The sequence below is a fragment of the Megalobrama amblycephala genome, linkage group LG9 (assembly GCF_018812025.1).
Source record: "Megalobrama amblycephala isolate DHTTF-2021 linkage group LG9, ASM1881202v1, whole genome shotgun sequence".
NCBI classification, from domain to species: Eukaryota; Metazoa; Chordata; class Actinopteri; order Cypriniformes; family Xenocyprididae; genus Megalobrama; species Megalobrama amblycephala.
This window is the reverse complement of record NC_063052.1, coordinates 32271264-32294225: the sequence shown is the minus strand read 5'-3', so window position 1 is coordinate 32294225 and position 22962 is coordinate 32271264. Positions and strand designations below refer to the sequence as shown.

Sequence of the window (22962 nt, the reverse complement as noted above, 5' to 3'; positions counted from 1 at the left end):
CCTCCGCTGTGCGTTTGGGGAAATGAACAGAACAATTAACCACAGTCCCTTGTGGCTGTTAGAGTAAATGCAGTCAGAAAGTTTTCTTTCTGCAGCTTTTCTTCCCTAAATGATATCATTCAACACCAGATGATTAAAAAAATAAAACTGTACATCAATGAATCCCTAAAGATATGCATGTTTCTACAGACACAATTTTATAAACTTATTTGATGTTGCAGCATTGAGGTTTATATTTTGTTTTGTTTTTTTCTTTTTTCTGTCTATATATGTTTTGTTTAGAGCATTGGTCTTTGATATGCAAATATGAGTCAGAGGCAATCATGCATAGGTACGTTAAAAAAAATATTCTTTATTAAGATGAGCAATAATATACAACGTGGAATCAAACATTTACACAAATCTATGTAAAAGTTGATTTTTCAACCCTTAACATCACAAAATGAATGAAAAAGATGCTCAAAAGAGGGGAAGAGAAGAAAAACCTGGGGGAAGACAAGAAAAGTGTTTAAATATTGCCTTTACATCTATCCTGGATGATCACATCATTATTTCAGCATCAGTAGTGGTAGACGTTTACCTCTGTGCTTTCTTTTGTAGTAGATGTATGCAGCAGAAAAAGCCACAATAAGGCCAAAAAGGAAAAAAGAGCAACCCACAGCTAATTTTGCAATTCTGGTATCGAGAGAGGTCGAGTCTGAGCATGAGAAAAGACCAGAGAAAGAGAACGAACAGAAGGTGACAGAAGTAAGTACTCTATTTTAAGAGTTTACATGCAAATCAATAAACTAACAATGCAAGAAAACCATCAGAACATCATAACAAAGAAATGCATGTTTATTGTGGACTTTACCCACTGAGCAAATTACGTCCAGAAGACGTCTTTTTGAGGTCTTGTCTCAGGTTGAAAAGACGTCCACTGAGGGGCCAGAATGAAATTTTTTATGACGTCTTTTTTTGACGTCTTCTGGACATCCGATATAGACGAACACGCAGAATCACCAAAGGAGAAAAATCACAATTTTTAAGCCACCATCGTGGAGATGAGTGTTTGCTTTAGTTGGGCTCTTGACCCTTAACATATTAATATTAGAGTTTGTTTGGGCTGTTAACTAAGTCATAACAGCCAGACAAGTAAAGAGAAATGATCAGGTGTTGGTTATGGACTCACATAATCATTATTTGATCTGAATCACTGAACTCATGAAGAGCCCAATCTCTGAGTTAGATTTATGTTATTGATTACAGCAGAACTGTGATTCTACAGCACAAGATCAGCTTTATCAATATAATATAAAGGATTTCACATGATAAATTTTTTTTTCTCTTAGGCACACACAGACATCAAGAATCAGCCTGTGAATCTCAATGACGGTGACAAGCAACATATTCTGATCAACAGATCAACTCTGAACATTAGAAAACAAGCTACTAAAAAGTCACATAAACAGAACAAAATAAAATATGAGAATAAAGGAAATTACTAAGACAATTAAGCTCATAATTTATTCATGCAGCAATGCATGATGGGAGCCATGGGTGAATTTTGATTGGTGGCTCCCAGAATGCACTGCAACATGCCTTTTGATGGTCACCACTGTTGAGATTCACAGGCTGATTCTTGATGTCTGTGTGTGCCTAAAATGAATACTTTTTTTTGTTCATCACACCTTTTCTGAAATCATTTGAATCATATTGTAAAAGCTGATCTTCTGCTGTAGAATCACAGTGATGCTGTAATCAATAATGTAAATCTAACTCATAGATTGGGCTCTTCATGAGTTCAGTGATTCAGGTCAAATACTGGTTATGTGAGACCATAACCAACACCTGATCATTTCTCTTTACTTGTCTGGCTGTTATGACTTAGTTAACAGCCCAAACAAACTCTAATATTAATATGTTAAGGGTCAAGAGCCCAACTAAAGCAAACACTCATCTCCACGATGGTGGCTTAAAAATTGTGATTTTTCTCCTTTGGTGATTCTGTGTGTTCGTCTATATCGGATGTCCAGAAGACGTCAAAAAAAGACGTCATAAAAACTTTCATTCTGGCCCCTCAGTGGACGTCTTTTCAACCTGAGACAAGACCTCAAAAAGACGTCTTCTGGACGTAATTTGCTCAGTGGGTACTTGTGGGAAATTTCTACAGTAATTCCAACATGACATCAGTTCAACAGAAGAACCAGAACTTCACCAACACAAACATCACGCAGTAACATGTATTTGCAGAGGTAAAAGTGGAAGTGTTGGAAAATTTGGACCAGACCATATTTGGTAGGTCGTGGACAGAATGCCTCGTCAGTTTTAGTGTTATTTTAACATTATTTATATGTACTATTATAGTTTTTATCAATCATTTTAAATAGCTTTTTTATTTTTTAACTTTTTGTTTTAATTTTAGTTTCATTTTTAGTCATTTTGTTATGTGCTTTTCTCATTTTTTTAAATTACTATATAGGTTTAATTTATTTTTATTTATATTTCAGTTTTAATTTTAGTTATTTATTTATTCCAGTGTGTAATTTTAGTGTTTTTAACTTATAAATATTAAATGGAAAAATGGAAAATTTTATTTTATTTCATTTTTAGCTTCATTTCAATAAAAAAGGTGTTTTTAATAATTTTAGATAAAGTGTTAATTCACCCAAAAATGAAAATTCTGTCATTAATTACCCACCCTCATGTCGTTCCACACCCGTAAGACCTTCATTCATCTTTAGAACACAAATTAAGATATTTTTGATAAAATCCGATGGCTCAGTGAGGCCTGCATTGACAGCAAGATAAGTAACACTTTCAATGCCCAGAAAGCTACTAAAGACATATTTAAAACAGTTCATGTGACTACAGTGGTTCAACCTTAATGTTACGAAGCAACGAGAATACTTTTTGTGCACAAAAACAAAATAACGACTTTATTCAACAATATCTAGTGAAGGGCGTTTTCAAAACACTGCTTCATGAAGCTTCGAAGCTTTATGAATCTTTTGTTTCGAATCAGTGGTTCAGAGCGTGAATCAAACTGCCAAAGTCACACGAACCATTGAAATTTCAAAACGCTCATGACATAACAAAGCCTCATTTACTGAAATCATGTGACTTTCACACTCCGAACCACTGATTCAAAACAAAAGATTCATAAAGCTTCGAAGCTTCATGAAGCAGTGTTTTGAAAACGCCCTTCACTAGATATTGATGAATAAAGTTGTTAGGTAACACTTTAGAATACTGATCCTTCATTAATGAATAACTACACAGGAACAAATGAATAATGCATTATTAACACTCTAGTAACTACTATTAACTAACAATAAACTCTGATTAATGAATTAGTAATTAATAGTGCTCAGTTGAAGGTGGTAGTTCAATATTAGCTAATCAGTAACTACTGTTTTTTCATACCTACCAGACGACTACTAAGAACTATACAGGTTCATAATTAACATGAATGATGCATAATGTATAATTAATTCTAGAGTAAAGTTCATGGTAACCCACTAGTAATGACTGAAGTATTACTAAATCCTTAAGAAGGAACTACTAATTATTTGGATCAGTATTCTAAAGTGAAAAACATGATAACTCTCTAGTAACTACTGGAGTCATTGTAAACTTTTGATGTTTTTGTATGTTTTTGTACAGTAATTCCTTATGATATATTTGGTAACACTTGATTAATTACTATTGGGTTACCATGATCTTCAATTTAGAATACTGATCCAAATAAGAAGTAGTTACTTTAGAGTTATATAGTAACTCTTGAGTTATTACTATCCAATACTTTACAAAAACATCAAAAGTTTACAATGACTCCAGTAGTTACTAGAGAGTTATCATGTTTTTCACTTTAGAATACTGATCCAAATAATTAGTAATTTCTTCTGAAGGATTTGGTAATACTTCAGTCATTACTAGTGGGTTACTTCACTTTAGAATTAATTATACATTATGCATCATTCACATTAATTACAAACATGTAGTTCTTAGTAGTTCTCTGGTAGGTATGAAAAAACAGTAGTTACTGATTAGCTAATACCACCTTCAACTGAGCACTATTACTTACTAATTCATTCATCAGAGTTTATTGTTAGTTAATAGTAGTTACTAGAGTGTTAATAATGCATTACTCATTTGTTCCTGTGTAGTTATTCATTAATGAAGGATCAGTATTCTAAAGTGTTACCAGTTGTTATTTTGTTTTGTTTTTTCACAAAAAGTATTCTCGTTGCTTCATTACATTAAGGTTGAACCACTGTAGTCACATGAACTGTTTTAAATAAGTCTTTAGTAGCTTTCTGGGCATCTGAAAGTGTTAATTTAATTATCTTGCTGGCAATGGAGGCCTCACTGAGCCATCAGATTTTATCAAAAATATCTTAATTTGTGTTCCGAAGATGAACGAAGGTCTTATGGATGTGGAACGAAATGAGGGTGAACAAACCCTTTAACCACCACTTTCAAGGTCCAGAAAGGTACTAAAGAAATTGTTAAAATAGTCCATGTGACTACAGTGGTTCAACTTTAATGTTATGAAGCGACAAGAATACTTTTTGTGTGCAAAAACAAAAATAACAACTTTATTCAACAATCTCTTCTCTTTTGTGTCATTCTCTTACACCGTTTGCATTCAGCACTTCCAGGTTCCACGTCAGAACATGCGTCTCTCAGATTTCATTAAAAAAATCTTAATATGAAGATGAACGAAGGACTTACGGATGTGGAACGACATGAGGGTGAGTAATTAAAGACAAAATTTTCATTTTTTGGGTGAACTAAGCCTTTAACATTAATAACCCATGGTCAGTTCTCTGCATGAAGTTGATTGATTGTGTCATTGTGCTTTATTTTTATTCATAGATCGGCTGGTGATCAGCACCAACTACCACTGGTAAATTCCAACAGTTATCGAAAACAATTATTAATACAGCTCACCATCTTCACTCACCCCACTGAACAACAAGAGGTTTCTCCAGGCCGCTGTGCTCCACTCGGCAGCTCACTGCGACTCCTCTGTGGAGCTCCAGATCCAGGTATGAATGCATCTGGTAGCTCCAGTCACCATTATCCATGAATTCAGTAGAGATCACGTCACCAGTGACCTCCAATCCGTCCATTAGCCAGGTCATATTAATGGCCTGTGGGTAAAAATTGTATGCACGGCACACCAAGGTGGTAAGCTGACCATAATGAGCCTTCTCAGTGGAGCGTACGGTAACAATGGGCGGCACTGTTGAAAGACAACAAGATTCATCCACTAAATATGACCTATTGGATCACTTCAGACTATCTCAACTCATTGCTTTCATTTCCTTAAAATGTCATTATTGTGTTCAAATGAAAAAGCAGAAGATAAAAGAAGGATGAAAAACACACTGTTTACCCTTTCTCGATGTGCTGTTGACATAAAATCTTGCATCAGCTCTGCACAGTGTCTCCAGCTCTTCCTTGCGCTGTTTCATCTTCCAAATCTGACTGTTGAAATGATCGGCGTTCTTGATTCCATATTCATCATAACCAATATATTTCCCCAGCCTTGAGTCATAACTGCACAGAAGCTTCTGGTTGAAGACCAGTTTCACTCTGTAGACCATGTCAGACAAATCCTCTTTGCTATACTCGCATTCGTCAATGCCCTGGAACACGTAAACATCTGAAGGGAACAAAGTTATTCAAATGAGAGTCAGTATATGCCAGTTAAGATACATTCTTGAGGGTTCAATACATCCAGAAATCTGTGCATATTCAACAATGAGGTATTTTATTTTGCTGCATTGAGGTTCTTGGAAAGATCAAACAGTATTCTCGTCCCTTCATAACATTAAAGGTGCCCTAGAACTTTTTTTTAAAAGATGTAATATAAGTCTAAGGTGTCCCCTGAATGTGTCTGTGAAGTTTCAGCTCAAAATACCCCATAGATTTTTTTAAATTAATTTTTTAACTGCCTATTTTGGGGCATAATTAGAAATGAGCCGATTCAGGGTGTGTGGCCCTTAAAATCTCGTGCTCCACGCCCCCAAGAGCTTGCGCTTGCCTTAAACAACATAAAAAAAAGTTCAAACAGCTAATATAACCCTCAAAATGGATCTTTACAAAGTGTTCGTCATACAGCATGTCTAATCGCGTAAGTACAGTGTTTATTTGAATGTTTACATTTGATTCTGAATGAATTTGAGGCTGTAATCCGTGGCTAACGGCTAATGCTACACTGTTGGAGAGATTTATAAAGAATGAAGTTGTGTTTATGAATTATACAGACTGCAAGTGTTTAAAAATGAAAATAGCGACGGCTCTTGTCTCCGTGAATACAGTAAGAAACAATGGTAACTTTAACCACATTTAACTACATTAGCAACATGCTAACGAAACATTTAGAAAGACAGTTTACAAATATCACAAAAAATATCATGTTATCATGGATCATGTCAGTTATTATTGCTCCATCTGCCATTTTTTGCTATTGTCCTTTCTTGCTTACCTAGTCTGTTGTTTCAGCTGTGCACATCCAGACGTTCTGCCCTTGTCTAATGCCTTTCATAATGTTGGGAACATGGGATGGCATATGCAAATATTGGGGGCGTACACCCCGACTGTTATGTAACAGTCGATGTTATGTTGAGATTCGCCTGTTCTTCGGAGGTCTTTTAAACAAATGAGATTTATATAAGAAGGAGGAAACAATGGAGTTTGAGACTCACTGTATGTCATTTCCATGTACTGAACTCTTGTTATTCAACTATGCAGAGTCTAGGGCACCTTTTAAGGTTGAACCACTGTAGTCACATGGACTATTTTAACAGTGTCTTTACTTCCTTTCTGGGCCTTGAAAGTGGTAATAACATTGCAGTCTATGGAGGAACAGAAAGCTCTCGAAATATTTTAATTTGTGTACTGATGAACGAAGGTCTTATGGGTTTGGAACAACATGAGAGTGAGTAATTAATGACAGAATCTTCATTTTTGGGTGAACTAACCCTTTCAGATTTACACAAATCAGAAGCTACAATTGTTCTGAGCATGTGATTAGGTAGTTACCGTAAAATGGTGAGACTGGTCCTTACAAGTCAGTCCTGTCTTCATATAACAGATATTTCAGGTTATTAAACTCACCTTTAGATGAAACACAACAAAACGCAAAGCCCACCAGGACAAGTCCGAGTCTGAGTGTCCTCATCTCAGTGTTCTTCGGTGCAGAAGCTGTGCTGTTCGAAGAGAGTGTTTGAATAATGAAAGCATTCATACGCTTCACTGACCATGGATACTTCCTCATAATTTAGTATCAATTACCCATAGGATCAGGAACAGTGCACAAGTCCTGTAAAAACACTACTTCAACTTTTTTATCTTTATCCAAAACCATTTCAGTGTACAGGAAAGCTAAAGATCTTCTAAAATATTATGTTCACACCATTATCATCTACAAAATATTAAGGAGAATTCAGGTTAAATCAAGTACATTACAAAACAATATCTGTTCGACAACCCAATAAACTGTCAAATCCCATCCATACACTCATGTTGACTGTTCCTAAACTTACCTCAGCACACTACAGGAATGTTACTCCACCACATTCGGGGCTTGTGCTGCTAAGTAAGCGTCTGCCATAGATGAAAAGGAATGCTATGTTAAAGGGATAGTTCACCCAAAAATGAAAATTTTATGTTTATCTGCTTACCCCCAGCGCATCCAAGATGTAGGTGACTTTGTTTCTTCAGTAGAACACAAATGATGACTTTTAACTCAAACCGTTGCCGTCTGTCAGTCAAATAATGCGAGTGGATGGGAACTTCTACTATAAGAGTAAATAAAACTTGCATAGACAAGTCCAAATTAAACCCTGTGGCTTGTGACGACACATTGATGTCCTAAGACACGAAACGATTGGTTTTTATGATAAACTGAACAGTATTTATAACATTTTTTACCTCTAAAGGTGATGATACACGGGGCAACTTTTTGAGCAATGTTGCTGGGCAATGTTGCCGTCAACGGGCAACCTGATGAGACACAGGGCAACTAATTAGGGCAACGGACAGTTGGCAGCAACTAATCAGAGAGGAGCAAATCTATTGCCAACTCAATAAATACTTTATTATAAACACTTGTTAGGCACTTTATTTCAACTTTTCAAATATTTTCTTCATTTTTATTAAAAATAAATGCCTTTCCGATCTGATTTGTGACAGGAAAAGGGAGAAGAGCGAGTTCGGCAAAAGGCGGATTCGAACCCGCGTCGATCGCATCAAAAGCTATTCAAATGTCAAACGCCCTACAGCCTACGTTACTGGAGACGTTAAAAAAATCCCGTCTTTTTAGTATTTAACTGAAATCATTCAATAGCTTCATTACAGCATACACACATTACTTTCGGACAGTTGTTGGTATTTTAAGCAATATATGAGGTAAATTCCCTGTTTTGGGTTGACGCATGACAACTTACTAGCGTAAAAAGATAAAAGTTCACACTCCTTTTCTCCGCTCCACTGCCGGTGAGAGGCCGCCATCTTGTTTTAATTTTTTCTGAAATCTCCGAACCGGTCACGTGATCGACTGCTAACATTGTGATTGGAGGATCTCAAAAAATTGCCAACGACCGATCTAACGTATCCAGATATATATTTGTTGCTCATTCTCAGTGGGAAAGTGCCCAAGCAACTTTGCTCGGCAACACTGCCCGGCAACATTGCTCAAAAAGTTGCCCCGAGTATCATCACCTTAAAACACCATGTCCAACTGCAGCAGCAGTGATGTCTCGCGCGTATACTTAAATGAGTGCTAGACATCACTGCCGCTGTCAGAGCATGATCAGACCTTACTAAACGAGTGCTGAACGCAGTTGGACATAGTGGTGTATTAGAGGTAAAAAATGATATAAATACTGTTCGGTTTCTCACACAAAATGATCGTTTCATGTCTTAGGACATCAATGTGTCGTCACGAGCCGCAGGGTTTAATTTGGACTTGTCTAAGCAAGTTTTATTTACTCTTATAGTAGAAGTTCCCATCCACTCGCATTATTTGACTGACAGACGGCAGCGGTTGGAGTTAAAAATCATCATTTGTGTTCTACTGAAGAAACAAAGTCACCTACATCTTGGATGCCCTGGGGGTAAGCAGATAAACATCAAATTTTCATTTTTGGGTGAACTATCCCTTTAATGCTAACAGATGTTAATGCTAACAGGTGTTATTAAACTTCCAAGAGACATTCGACATAAAAAAACAACTACTGCCACCTTCTGATGTAGCTCAGGATAGTATCCTGATGAGTGCAATGCATTTTTACAGATTAATGTAAAAAATAACTTTAATAATTAATTTATATGATATACCCCCTGGTTTCACAGACAAGGCTTAAGTTAGTCCTAGACTAAATTGCGTGTTTGAGCTGTTTCAACTGAAAGTAACTTGTACTGACAGATCTTAAAATATGTCACTGCCACTGTTTTGACTCAAGATGCACACCAGTAATGTTGTTTTTCTAGTGTACGTTTATAAAAAACTTAAATATCCTAATTGAACTAAGGCCTAATCCTGGCTTAGGCTAAGCCCTGACTGTGAAACCGGGCCATATAGTTTAATGCCGCTTAGGTTATGTATAAATAAAGTTATTTTAATATCATTAACAAACTATTATCATTTCGTTAATATTTTCAATTAGTTTTTATTATAATAGCCATTTTAATTTTCAAGTTTTGGTCATTTTATTTGTAATAGTTTTCCCCCCGATTTCACGGACAAGGCTTAAGCTAGTATGTTTGAGCTGTTTTAACTGAAAGAAACTTGCTCTGACATATCTTAAAATATGTCAGTGCCATTGTTTTGTCTCAAGATGCACACCAGTAATGTGTTTTGCTAAAGAACATTTTAAAAAGCTACTTAAATGTCCTAATCCTGGCTTAATCTAAGCCCTGTCTGTGAAACTGGGCCTTAGTTATTAGTTAGATGAAAATAAGAAATGTCACCTTGGCAACTAGCTGCATTAAATAAGTTTATAATATCCCTGGATGCAATACATATTACATTGAAGTTCATATAGAAATATGATAATGAAAAAGCATGGTCCTGAAGAAACACTCAGCCACAAGATTTTGTTTTAAGAACATCTCACCCTCTTTATTAATGTGTCATTTTTCAGATGAGAACTACGGTCGCATGAAGCATCTGTGGAGATGATGCTTATAGCGTGAGGTTTCATTTCGTTATGTTTTGTTGTTTTCTTAAAAAAACAGAATGAGCTGTGGAAAAAACCAGCCACAATACTAAACAGAAGAGCTGAAGACAGAAGTAAACAAAGAAAAAAAAAGAAAAAAATAACACAGGAAACAGAAATCAGGTCATAATGACAGATGCAAGCTGCGAGGTCATGAAACTTACATATGTACACATTTTTGAAGAAAAAATACAAATTTTAAATTGTTTTGTTGTTGTGTAACTGCATGTGTTATGATATTGAAACTATATTTCCAAGCATTTCATTTCTGAATGTGAGGGTCATTTTGTTAAAAAAAAATCAAAAAAATCAAAAATTGTGCATTAATTCTCTGGGCAAATAATAATTAACACACTAAAACAGAACAAACAAAACCAGACTAAAACTCAAAAACCAAGATTTACAAAACAGTACTCATATCAACACCTTATTAAGCAGCTTCTGATAGTGCATCTAAGACTCTGTTCTGCTCTTGAAATCCTGACCGAAACCACACGAACGGAAAAATAATTTAAGCATCCAGAAAAACAAATGCTCATGTAGCCCAGCTGAATTCTAAGAGCACGATTCTGTACGTTTAATGCAGATTTGAACCCATTCATTTGACCATGGGGAATAAAGCAGGCTGGATGGAGAGGTGATCAGATTCAAGTTTTAAGACGCCACTAAAGCCAACATGCCGCCCATCGAACAGAGATGGATGATGTCATTTCATGTTCTCCTAACTTCAAGATGTACAGATGCCATTTGAATAGGTGGAGCTTTGTTTTTTCATTCAAATGCACAACCAAGCGGCCACACATCCACGTATGTGCAAAGTGTGTAAATTACTCGGAGTGGGCGGGAAAACCACTGGATTCAATGGCACACGTACACATCACGCACTCGCTCATGCAAACAAAAGTGACAGTAGTTTCCACTCCAAGCCTTTTGTTTTCTTTAGGACAAACAACTAATAGGTCAAACGAAAAGAGGGAGAGAAAAAAAAGCAACACAAAAGAAGATTCACAAAAGAAAAAGTCAGATTTTTGTTTTCTTCCCTACCAGGGAATTGCTTAAAATTCTTCTTTATAAAAGAAAAATAGATATTTATATATCTTTGTACATATATATACACAAGGTAAAGAAGGATGGCCTAACGGAAATGAGTCCCAAATTAGACAAGGATGCCCCGGTCTGCTTTTCCATCACTTCCTTCTCCGTCCAACATTTCCCAGAATTCTCTTTGACCTCACACTGCTTCTATACATCTAAAGAGAAAGCCTGCTTTTCCTTATTCATATTTCTCTCTCTTTCACTAGTTGTTTCTATTCTAGGATGGAGTGCGTGTTTTAATTATTGTCTGTTTCTTTTGATTGGTTCAGCCTGAGTCTGAGTCACTGGTGTCAGAGGATGAGGAAGAGGATGACGATGAGGAGGAGTCTGAGCTGGAACTGCTGGCGCTGAGACGAGACGCCATGGCATGGGGTTCCACCGCAGTGGGTTTCTCCACTGAAAGAGCAAGAGAGAGATGTTAATCTAATCTGTCTTGATTAACCTGATTCTGATTGAATCTGTGAACACCTCAGAGTCCCTACCTTTGGTTTTCTGTGGTTTCTTGCCGGAGTTAAGCTGGCCGCTGACGTCCTGTAGTCTTCTCTCCAGCTCTCTCTTCTTCTCCAGAGCCAACTCCTCACGAGATTTACCCGCAGCACCTTTGACTGCCACTGGAAAACACAAAACACACATTTGGTCAAATTTCCTATGCAACTTCTGAAGTATTTAAGTCAAGTTAAGTAACTTTTATTTATATAGCACTTCATACAATACAAATTTGTTTACAGTGATAAACAATGATCAATGATGTAAACAGTTCAATTCTGCTGAAGCAGCTCTAGAAAGACAACAGTGTCATTATTCAGTTGAAATTAGTTCAGTGTTGATTTAGTTTGGTTCAATAACTGTAACTAAAGATCATCAATTATGGAATGATTTCAATTAATCTATAAAGCAGCTCTGGAGAAAACAGTGATGTCCTCATCATCCAGCTCAATTCAGTTCTCATCTGATAGTGTAAGTGCAATCAAATCAACAATATTGTCGAATATTAAGTAATTTATAGTGTTTTATCTAGAAATAATCAGTCAAGGGTGTCTCTACCTGTACCAGTGGCTTAAATGTTAAATCAAAGATACAATGAATGTAAATAAGAGTAGGGAAAAAAAAACAAACGTTTCCAGTATTCAGGTGGATATTTATAAGTCATACACCAAGGTGTATCATCTAAACCACTAAATTTGGCAGTCTTTTTGAGAGAATCAGTATCAGATCAATATCAGTATTATGCCAAATGCATAATTTCCCCAGTTCTGTCTCATTCATGTCTCATTTGCTACCATTAAGTTATATAAAATAATAATTAAAAATAAAACATAAAAAGGCTGCATATACTCCTATCTAGAGAGTAATGCCAATATAATATATACACACTACAGATTTGTTTTTTTGAACAGTTAATAATTAATATTCCATAAGGACACATTAAATTTTTCAAAAGTTACAGTAAAGACATTTATAATAGTCTTAAAATTAAGAGATATTTATAAGATTTCTCTTTCAAATAAATGCTGTTCTTTTGAACTTTCTATTCAAAGCATCCTGAAAAAAAATGAATCAGTTTCCACAAACAAAACTAAGCAGCTCAACTATTTTCAACATTGATAATAATAAGAAATGTTTCTTGAGCAGCAAATCAGCAAATTAAAATGATTTCTGAAGGATCATGTGACACTGAACACTGGAGTAATGACGCTGAAAATTCAGCTTTGCATCACAGAAATAAATTACATCTTAAAATATATTCAAATAAAAAAATAAAAAAAATAGTTCTCCTAAATTGTAATAATATTTCACAATACTGTTTTTACTGTATTTTGATCAAATAAATGTATTTTTCGTTTCTTTTGTTTCATCTTGCCATGTAATTATTCAACACTGTACCTATGTTGACACACGAGTCACATGGGAGATGACTCTACATTAGTGGAGGAATGAAAGAACTGCATTGTGTTTGTTCACAGAAGGGTAAAGAGCAGATGACTGTCGACCTAAGGAGCGTGCTGAAACCAGGAAAGGTGGGGCTACACAAAGCATTATGGGTTAAAGTCTAGCTTCAGATTCCCATTAGCCGCCCAAGAACAAACATTCTTTTTTTAGAGGAAGTTTATATCTTTTTTTATAAATCAGCTACACTATATAAATCTAATTTAAATGAAATGTGCTCTTACCATAAGGTTTCCGTGGTTTCTTTCGTAAACACATCATGACGTATCGCTCTAGTTCCCGCAGCGTAGACGGTTTGAGCGTCTCAAAGTCGATCTCGATCTCCTCTGGGTTGGTGTCGCGCAGCGAGGGCTCTCGCGATTGGATGATGTGGACCACGCGGCCCAGTTTCTCGCCCGGCAGCCTGTTGATGTCCAGGCTGAGCTGCCGCTTCTCGTCGTAGCTCATGGGGCTGGTCTCCTCCTCTTCCTCCGAGTCATAGTGTGGCGTAAGACCACCGTGGCTCATGGGTAGGGGGTTAAACGATGCAGCTTGAGATTTCTTTGAGGATCTAAGGGAAACATGAGAAGGAATAAGATACATTTATTTGTGTTGATGATTTATGAATTAGCTACTGTGTAAATCAGTAAGTGGAGACGTACTTGCTCTTGTTGCTCTTCTTACTGGAGCCCTTCTTGCCCTGAGTGGAAGTCGCTGCTTTGCTGTTGCTCCTGCTCTTTGGTGTCTTGGAGAGTTTTGGCGTTTTTGGCGGCCGAATGACAACCTCATCCTCTACCATGCTCCTGCTCCTCTTGTGTTTTTCCGGCTTCTTCTTTTTCTTCTTGTCTTTCTTTTCTTTCTTCTTCTTGGGCTTGACGATGGGCGTAGAGGACAGCGCAGCCAGCTGCTCGTGCACCGCCCTCAACTGCAGACAAGCGAGTGAATGAGTGTCACTGTGTTTCTAAACCCACGGCCACTGCAGCTCTCAGTAAACGTACAAATACGTCAAATCTGACAGTGCCGGTTTTAGCGAACTTTGTTGGAAAAGTTCAGTCGCTACCTGTGTACACACCTGTTCCTGAAGCTGGGCCAGGCGATGCGCTCTCTCCTCCTCACTGTCGGAGCTCGGGCTGCTCTCGCTCTCGCTCTCGCTGCTCACGTCACTCTCTGATGACGAGGAGGAAGAGGAGGAGGAAGAGGAGGAGTGACCGCCCAGGCCGCCGCCCAGGGACGCAGGTGGGAGGGACTCCAGGGGCTCGTCAGGCATCTTGGCGAAGCGGAACTCAAAGACATCCTGAAATAGAGAGATGAAACCTTTAATATCCAACTTTTGACGTGCTTACTTTCAGTATAAACGGAAGAAAAAGTAGGGCGGCATGATTAATCTCACTTAAATCGTGATCACAATTTCGCCCCCTATTCACTACCATTATAAAGCTTGGTAGAGACAGGATATTTTTAAATATATTTCCGATTGTGTTCGTCTTAAAGAAGATAGACATATATCATGATCGTGAAGTGTCCATACCTGTAATTTTCGGGCCATGGACACCACATCGTGATCTGGGGGATTGTACTTGTAACAGTTTGAAAACATTAGCCTGATGTCAGCGGCAAACTGCAATGCATCCCGGTACTCCCGATGATCCATTTTCCTCTGCAAGATCGAGAAATACATGAAGATCTGATTGAGCACATGGTGGCATTTTTAAATGGTTATGTATCTAAAACTCTTCGACGCGCACCTTTATAGTGCTTAGATCCATGGGACACTTGATAATGTCGTGATAGTCGTGCAGTCCCAGTAAGGAAACATCCACCGGCTTGTAGAAGGGCCAGGCGTAGGCTGTGTGCTTCTTCGACAGCAGCTCCTTGAGAATCGTGCTGCAGTATCGTAGCTGCTGGCTCAGCCTCCCACGCCGCACTGGCTGATGTTGGTTCTGGGAGTCTGGCAAGTCTTTCCGTGGTGGCTTGATGGGCCTGCCACTGCCACCTCGTCTCGCCGGAACTTTGTCTCCAACCAGGCCTCCACCAAGACCTAGGTTCAGGCCAAGGGACAGACCCTGTTTGGGGTCTGCACTATAAGCAGAGATGGTGAGCGGGGAGTCACCGCCACCCAAGCCGAGACCCATGCCACCTACACCCATAGTGAGAGGCATGCCCGTGGTGGTGGGGGTGGTCGTGTCTGCCTTACGCTTGACGCCCTTTTTCTATTGAAAAGATAGAAAGAACAATTAGCTAAATTGCATCTAAAATGCAAAAAAAGCATTTCAAATAGCTTATGCTGCATCATTTTTTTTTTTTAATAAGAGGTCTTACCTTTGCAGTAGGTTGGGTAGGTGGCAGGCCCAGCAGCGCAGGGGTGCTATGTGAAGTGGGAGGCAAAGTCTTGGTTATAAGCATCTGCGGTGGGGTGGACAGGACCGAGTCTGGGGTGTCTGGAGTGGGAGGGGAGTAGGCCGACTGGGATACAGAAGATATAGCAGGGACCTGATGAGCTGTCGTGAATCCACCTGAAACTAAAAGTGAGACAGAAAAAAGAAATGCATAAGCACAAAGGCAGACAAACAGCCAATAAACAGCAGCACCAATTGAATTTCACACAAATTGTCTGTAATTAATCAATAAGGATTTTTAAAAATAATTTAATAAGAGCAGTTTCTAGTAGATGAAATATTGTAGAAATGAGTATCACTAGGAACACACACCAATATATAAAATTTATTTTATAATATTTATTTCATTATTAATGGCTAGCATTACATAATATGATATTATAATGGGTTTATGTGAAGATTTAATAAGTTAGTACAAAGTTATTTCTTAAAGCCTAATAAACATTGAAATTGTAAAAAAAAAATGTTTTTTTACATTGTAATGTTTTTTTTAAAATTGTAATGTTAAAAAAAAATTCTATACTGTAAAAAAAACATCAATTTCGTAGAGACGTCAGAACCAGTATTAGTATCAGTGATTAAACAAATATTTAAAAATGTAATGTATATATCATACATTTTGGTGATATGTAATTTTATATTTTAAATATTTATGCATAAATATCCAGGTAAATATAAAGATATGACCATGAATTCCTGTCAACTCAGTTTAATCAGAGTCATCTATTTTTTCCCCACCCTGTTCTTACTTGATTTGTGGCCTTTTTTAAGTTTGCCCGGTTTGCCCCTAGGGACAGGTGCGGGAATCTCTTCTTCCTCTTGGGGCATCTGTGCAACCTTCTGCAGGAAAGCCTTCTCCAGAGACTGGGCCATCAGGACAATGTCATCTGTTGGCTATAATAAACAGACGACTATTAGATCACATGGCAGTCTCTAGACAATTCTACTGATGCATGTAATTGCACCATAACAGGCTGGGTTGAAGACCTGAGCCACTCGATGGAACAACAAAATAACTGAAAAAACAAAGCTGAGCACTAATAGAAGACTGACTGACTGACCTTGTTGTAGATGTAGCAGTTGGTGAACATGGTGTTGAAATCCTGCATGCACTCGCTGGCACTGCGGTAATAATTGTTCTCCAGTCTTTTCTTGATGGTCCCCATGTCCATGGGCTGCTTAATGATGTTATAATAATCCTGCGTGAGAGAAGAGATGAGCAAACTCTTGTGTTTAGACTCATTACTTCTGGTATAGCATGACATCTTGTTAAATATTTATTAACAGGTCTTATGGTCTGAGAAACATCCCCCAATCAGTCCAATCTGGAGCAAGAACAAACTTACAGGGAGGTTGAGCTTGGCAGCATCCACCGGCTCATGGAAAGGCCAGGCGAAGTGATGCCTCCACAGCGTCTTCTGTAAAGCCTTCTGGAGGAACTGCAGTTGGTTGGTCATGCGGCCCTGTCGAGTGGGGTCCCGTACAGGGGGTTGAGGGGGTCCGGATTGGGGAACCTGGGGCAGAGCAGGTCCTTCAAAACCTTCGTACAGCAGCGACGGCTTGCGGATGCGCTTGCCGGGTCCGGAGATGGTCTGCTCCATCATCGTGAGCCCCTGCATGCCGTCGCCCCCGCCCAAAGAGCTGTGGAGAACAGGGAGATGAGGGGGTCATGTAGAGAAGAGCCAGATGAGAACATTTTGTCTTGGTTTCACAGACAGGGCTTAGATTAAGCCCAAAGTAGGCCTTGGTTAAATTAGGGCAACTTTTATAAACATGCTTTAGAAAAAAAACATTACTGATGTGCATCTTGAGACAAAAAAAAAAATGGCACTGAGTGCAAGTTGCTTTCAGTTAAAAGCTCAAACATGCATTTTAGGATTAGCCTTGTCTGTGAAACCGGCCAATATAGTATCAAATATTGGATTATTGTTTCATACCCAGACAAATTATAACTGTAGAGACAGAACGACGAACAACTTTGTGATTTAATGAAATGAAATATGACGCGTCAACATAATCACAGTACACTTGTCATGACTCAAACTCTGACTAATTGTCCGTTTCGCTTATGGGCACCGAGCATGAAAACACAACTGCCCCTCCAGCAGTTTATCTGTCCAGTCATGTGCGAGTTATGCTTCGACTCATTCCGAAACCATACGCCAGAGTCCAACTGGAAACTGGGGGCGTGACCTTAAATAGACTTAACCCAGATCGGGTCATGTTTGTGTTCATCTGAGGAATTAGCCAATGAGTGTGCAGCTTTCAAAACAAACATTTTGAAGAACAAATCAATTATTCACGTTGGCCCTATATTACTAATGATTCACCCTAAACAAATGTTTTATTATTAAAGAGCAAGTAATTATAACAACTCTCAAAGAGAGTGTGGAAAATCTGCCTACGTCTGTATTAACACATTTAAACTTGATTTTATGTATATTTAATACCTCAGACATCATTATGGACTTTATCATTATAATGCGGTTTCTATAAATTTATGCTGTCATTAAAATTGAGTTTTTAAAAAACAAACAAGTATGACTTATCATGACTTATATACAGGAATGTAATCCTAAAGGGCATTTAAATGCCTTTAAGCCCACAAACTGCTTATGTAAAACTGCACTATCCTCACTAATTTTATAAAATAAAATACATGGGCTTTATATAACCTGACAGTTTAAATAATCTAATTTCCTCCACGAGACTTACCTTCTGAGGCCTGTTAAACGCTTTAAAATGATCAAGTTGACAGCACCCAATACTTGCATCACAAGTTTTTACATGTGCACCTCTTGGGATTCATTTATTGGGACTGCTCAGATAACACATGATGCAATATTTGTAAAAACATTGCAGTCTTTCCGTGATTTTAATATATGAAACAAAACTACAGACTACAAAATAGTTAAGATGGGTGTTTACTCTTTCTGCAGAACGATGCTCTCAATGCCTTCCAGCCAGGTTCTGTAAGTGAAGGTTTGAATACTTGCCCCAGTATGGACTCAATGTAATTTAACAAACTGAAGAAAATAGAAAGCAGACAGGCTGCTTCTAAAGAAATAACTTTGGATAAATGCATCACACAATAATTCAATACACTTGCAACTTTATAAATATTTAGTCAAACTGATAAAACATATTAAACAACTTAAAGTTGGATAATTTAAGGTTTGAATTAAGTACAATATAAACATTGCTATACAATGATACAAAAATCACAAACAGTTGACATTGAAAACGTTTTATTTTCAGTCCAAGTAAAATGTTGGATTACAAACAATGTTTGGAAAAACAAAAAACAAATAATACGTCTAATTATTATTTATTGTTATTATCAGTCAAATATACTGCATGCTGGTTGGGAGGGGGCAGGCGGCGGGCTTCATGCGGCTCATTTAGATACTCGCGTTGCTAAGCAACCAAAAGCGAAACAACTCCACAAATTATTCAGTGCTGTGCCATTACATTTCACAAATCAATGACACCAGCCACCAAAAGAAGCCGAGGGGGGATCAAACAAGCACAGAGCCGCGGCCCTCCGCGCGTGTTAAATGTTGACAAAAGTCCACGTGGTGTGAGGCGGAAACGCAACTTAAGATGAGTTTCAGAATGACTAAACCGTGAAAAAAAAGAAAGAAAGAAAAATGGTTAACATACGATCCTCAAAGTAAGCTTCAAATAATATGAGGCAAAACAACTTACAAACACCTGATAAATAAATATTCGTTTTCCGAGTCAAGGCGTCGCGTGTGACCTAAATCTCTACATGATACAGAAATATAAATATACCCCACTGAAACATTATCGATCATAACATGCCTTTCCATTACGCCAGACAGTATTGTATGCAATCTACCGATCAAATTCACCACCACATGGTCACTGTAACACACTCGCGGAAGAAATGATCCATGAAACATGCTAGATTCAGTAAATCTAAAATTCAGCACACAGTTCCAAGTCTAAATAACCACCCAAAACAAATATATAACACATTTTAGTACCGTGTCCGCAACCTGTATGACCAATAAAAAGACGTTAGCTGGTAACGTTAGCTGCTAGCATTAGCTTACCCTGCTAATTTCACGTTCGCATCCTACCACTGCATGTTTAACGACATACAATCATTTATGCAATTCAAACAATCTTAGATTTAAAAAGCGGTTGTATCACTGAATCTTGACAGTCTGAACACCGACAAATGTGTCAATAAACAAACTGCCGTCTCAGGGAACGAAAGCGCGCCTGCGCACTAAAGGCGGGCAGCTGCTCGTTAAAATCAAGACTTTAAAACTTGAAGACTAGTGGCGAAGAGACGTTGTAAAAATAATAGTCGTTTCAACACCACTGCCATTAGAAAGTGAGTCAATGCAGTCTTATTATTCCGGTTTTTCACTTGAAGTTATTGCGACAGGACGAAAGTGATTAAAATAAATTCCGAAAGATGCCGAATTATGACAATATTCCAAACAACATTTTCGTTCACAGAACAAGTGCAATGTCATTTACTCCAACCGGTACCTGTCAAAGGGCGGGCTAATGGCCGTCTCCATCGGGATGGATCCGGATTCTGTTTTTAAACCGGTTTCGTTCGAGTATCCGAGTTTCGCGGCCTTGTTTTTCTGACTTCCTCTATCCTCCAGCTCAGCGCTACAATGAAATGGCGAAGTTGAGGCTCCGCCCGACTTTTTATAAACCCATCGACGGCTCCATTGGCTGATGTCACGCCATTCGTACACACCTACGCGCATTCTATTGGCCATTCGATCTGTCCGTCAAATAGGCCCCGCCCGCACATCCCCCGGAGCACGATTTGAGGGTTTAAATCATATTATTTCGCAAAAACACACTTGTCTAGGCAACACCGCCACTATAACCAACATACAGCGAAACATTTTCGCGCATAGTTTACAACACTTATGGCTGCGCTAACATTTCCAGAAATATTGCGTTTCTCAAGAGTTGAGTGTTACGTCAAAGGACTTCGCTGATTGGTTCCCCAAAACTAAGGCGCGTTCACCCAGGGCAGGTTGGAAACACGCCATTGGCTCACCCGATTAGTCACGCGTAACAGACAAATGCGGCACACACACGTAAAGATCACCTCGCCTTTCAGTCTGTTCCTGATCTACTGCATGTGAGAAGAGGAAAACCCCAAAAAATACCTAAACTCAAAAGTCTAAAGCAACCACGTGATACGTTCCTAAAATTAAACGGGGGAAAAAAACAACCACACGCCTAAAACCCAAAAACAATATTGTATAATCGCCCCATGAACGCAATGTAAAAAAAAAACTAACACACTAAAGCTGACAAAAGGCGATGTCCTTCTCCGTGTCGATTCAACATGGCCTACAAGGAGTGTCCTCCATGAAATGACGCAGCAACTTTAGTCCTTCCAACGACGACACGCAGTGGTTAAACTCGATTAAATGACCAAAAATATATATAAAACACACTAAAATAACCAGAAATAACTTAAATATTAGAATTACGTCGAAAATTTACACAAATAGCCTATGAAAAGAACTAATGCGTTTAGGCCGACGTCGAGCTCTACACCTACCACAGCCAAAATCATCTATAAAACTTAAAATACGTTTGATTACCTAGCCGTTTTGATCAAAATCCATCGTTGTTTAACAATATTGTCGGCTGTTTTAAAATCAGCCGAGTAAACTACACTTTAACTACATTCATTTAAAGATTCTCTTTCCATAAGCCATTAACAATTGTTAGACGCATAAGACTAAATGACCTGGTACAACAAAGTGGATTTTAAAACGATCCTCAAATTAAAACGGTTTAGGAGAACAGATTTTTAGAAAAATATACTGCCGCCCATCCCCCACTACCAAGGTTACAGATTTGAAACAATGTCATAGATAGTGGAAAACAAAAATACAACACTAAACCGGTCAAATTATAAGTCATCTATAAATTATTTAAATTAAAACGCTTAATTTAAATTATTAATGTTTTACAACAGATTTTTTTTTTAAAAATAAATCTAACTGTTAAATCTCTTTAACATATACCTCTATCCAGATTAAGTGAATTGAAAATAAAAAGGAAAAACAAAATATGTCGAATTCCTCATTGTTGGTAAAAATCCTGATTTTCTTCTTGTCTTCAGCCACGTTTCTTTATTCAACACATTTCCCTCAAACATGTCCGACTTCTTCTTCCCCATTCATTGGATCGAAGTGGGGGCAGGGAGAGTCATGTGATCACCCACACAACTGATCGCGTGGCTGAAACTGGTTTTAAGCGGGAATTCCATAAAACACGTCTCCTTTTTTAAATACACAGCACACAGAGAGCATTCCCTAGCGATTAAATACTCGATCTTTAAAAATCCATTAAATGTAAACGCGTAATTAGTCAGCTACGATGATAAATCCAGAACAAAGAAGATATTGCTATTGTTGCTGCGCCATGATTGGATGGAGCAGATCACGTGTCGGGCAAACCATCGCGCCATCGCAAAAATTAAACCTTCTTATTTTTCACCGAGATTATCTTCTTGGAAAACGTAATCCGATTCCTTTAGATTCCTTCCAAATGCTCTGAATACTAGAGTTCACTTAGGTAAACGCAGAGCAAAAAGTTTATTAGGAGCACGAGAAATCCATGTAATCAATAGCTTTCATCTCCGTTGAATGTAATCCTCTCTGCGCATGTGCAGTTTCATCTGACTCCCTTCCCCCCGAAACCTGCTAAAATTGGAAACTTGTTCTGTGACTAATTATTTTGACTGATTACGAAATATAGCTACATTGAAATTGAAATAAGTTTGTGGACACATATTAAGTGCATCTTTATAAGGTTTTAACAAAGGTGAACACTGAAAAAAACATTTAAATCTAGTAAGCAAGTGATAATGCATTGTTATATGCTAGATTGTGATCACACTGTTTGTTTTATTTTTCAAAAAAATGGTTGGCTGTACATTATCCTGATTTACACAACTACATGCAATGTTTTTGATAGTTTTTCTTCCCACCGGGCAACGTTTTTGGAAAGATGCAGATAATTATCCCTTTATTCAATTGATTTTTAATATTACTATACATATCCAACATGTTTAAATATACCTAACATCCTAAAGGTAGCCTAATTTAATTATTAGTTAACAAAATATCACTTCCAGAGGCTTGCTTTTAAAAGAATAGGCCTACATTTGAATATTTGTCAGGTAGTTATTTGACTATGTTGTGCTACATACAACAACATCTGTGTAAACAGCATGACAAATGGGAAAGCACATGCCTGGCCTGTCACTCATGTCCCACAGAAGTGAGCACAGACAACACTAACCCAGT

At 37.8% G+C, this 22962-nt stretch overlaps 2 protein-coding genes across 6 annotated transcripts; both read right to left on the bottom strand.

Moving 5' to 3' along the window:
• Positions 1-333: 333 nt before the first annotated feature.
• Positions 334-7599, bottom strand: LOC125275697 (SLA class II histocompatibility antigen, DQ haplotype D beta chain-like). Of its 3 annotated transcripts, none has more exons than XR_007186490.1 (6): positions 7539-7599; positions 7111-7315; positions 5384-5653; positions 4936-5230; positions 581-697; positions 334-485 (listed from the first exon to the last, which is right to left on the bottom strand). XR_007186490.1 is itself a non-coding variant. In XM_048202881.1 (6 exons), the coding sequence occupies exons 2-6, from the start codon at positions 7268-7270 to the stop codon at positions 460-462; spliced, it is 855 nt and encodes a 284-aa protein (XP_048058838.1). In that variant the 5' UTR covers positions 7271-7315; positions 7539-7599; the 3' UTR covers positions 334-459. The 3 variants fall into 3 exon arrangements, 2 of the variants coding, with proteins under 2 accessions (XP_048058838.1, XP_048058839.1); XM_048202881.1 differs by having other exon boundaries at positions 4949-5230; XM_048202882.1 differs by having other exon boundaries at positions 4949-5230; positions 7111-7202.
• A 2491-nt stretch (positions 7600-10090) lies between these two features.
• Positions 10091-22321, bottom strand: brd2a (bromodomain containing 2a). Of its 3 annotated transcripts, none has more exons than XM_048202880.1 (12): positions 21676-22321; positions 16978-17272; positions 16693-16830; positions 16381-16525; positions 15555-15754; positions 14981-15445; positions 14764-14892; positions 14296-14529; positions 13898-14160; positions 13481-13806; positions 11792-11920; positions 10091-11705 (listed from the first exon to the last, which is right to left on the bottom strand). In XM_048202880.1, exons 2-12 carry the CDS (start codon positions 17248-17250, stop codon positions 11575-11577), a joined length of 2433 nt encoding a protein of 810 aa, XP_048058837.1. In that variant the 5' UTR covers positions 17251-17272; positions 21676-22321; the 3' UTR covers positions 10091-11574. The 3 variants fall into 3 exon arrangements, with proteins under 3 accessions (XP_048058837.1, XP_048058835.1, XP_048058836.1); XM_048202878.1 differs by lacking the exon at positions 21676-22321 and adding an exon at positions 20159-21659; XM_048202879.1 differs by lacking the exon at positions 21676-22321 and adding an exon at positions 20159-21658 and having other exon boundaries at positions 14308-14529.
• Between the last annotated feature and the right edge of the window lie 641 nt (positions 22322-22962).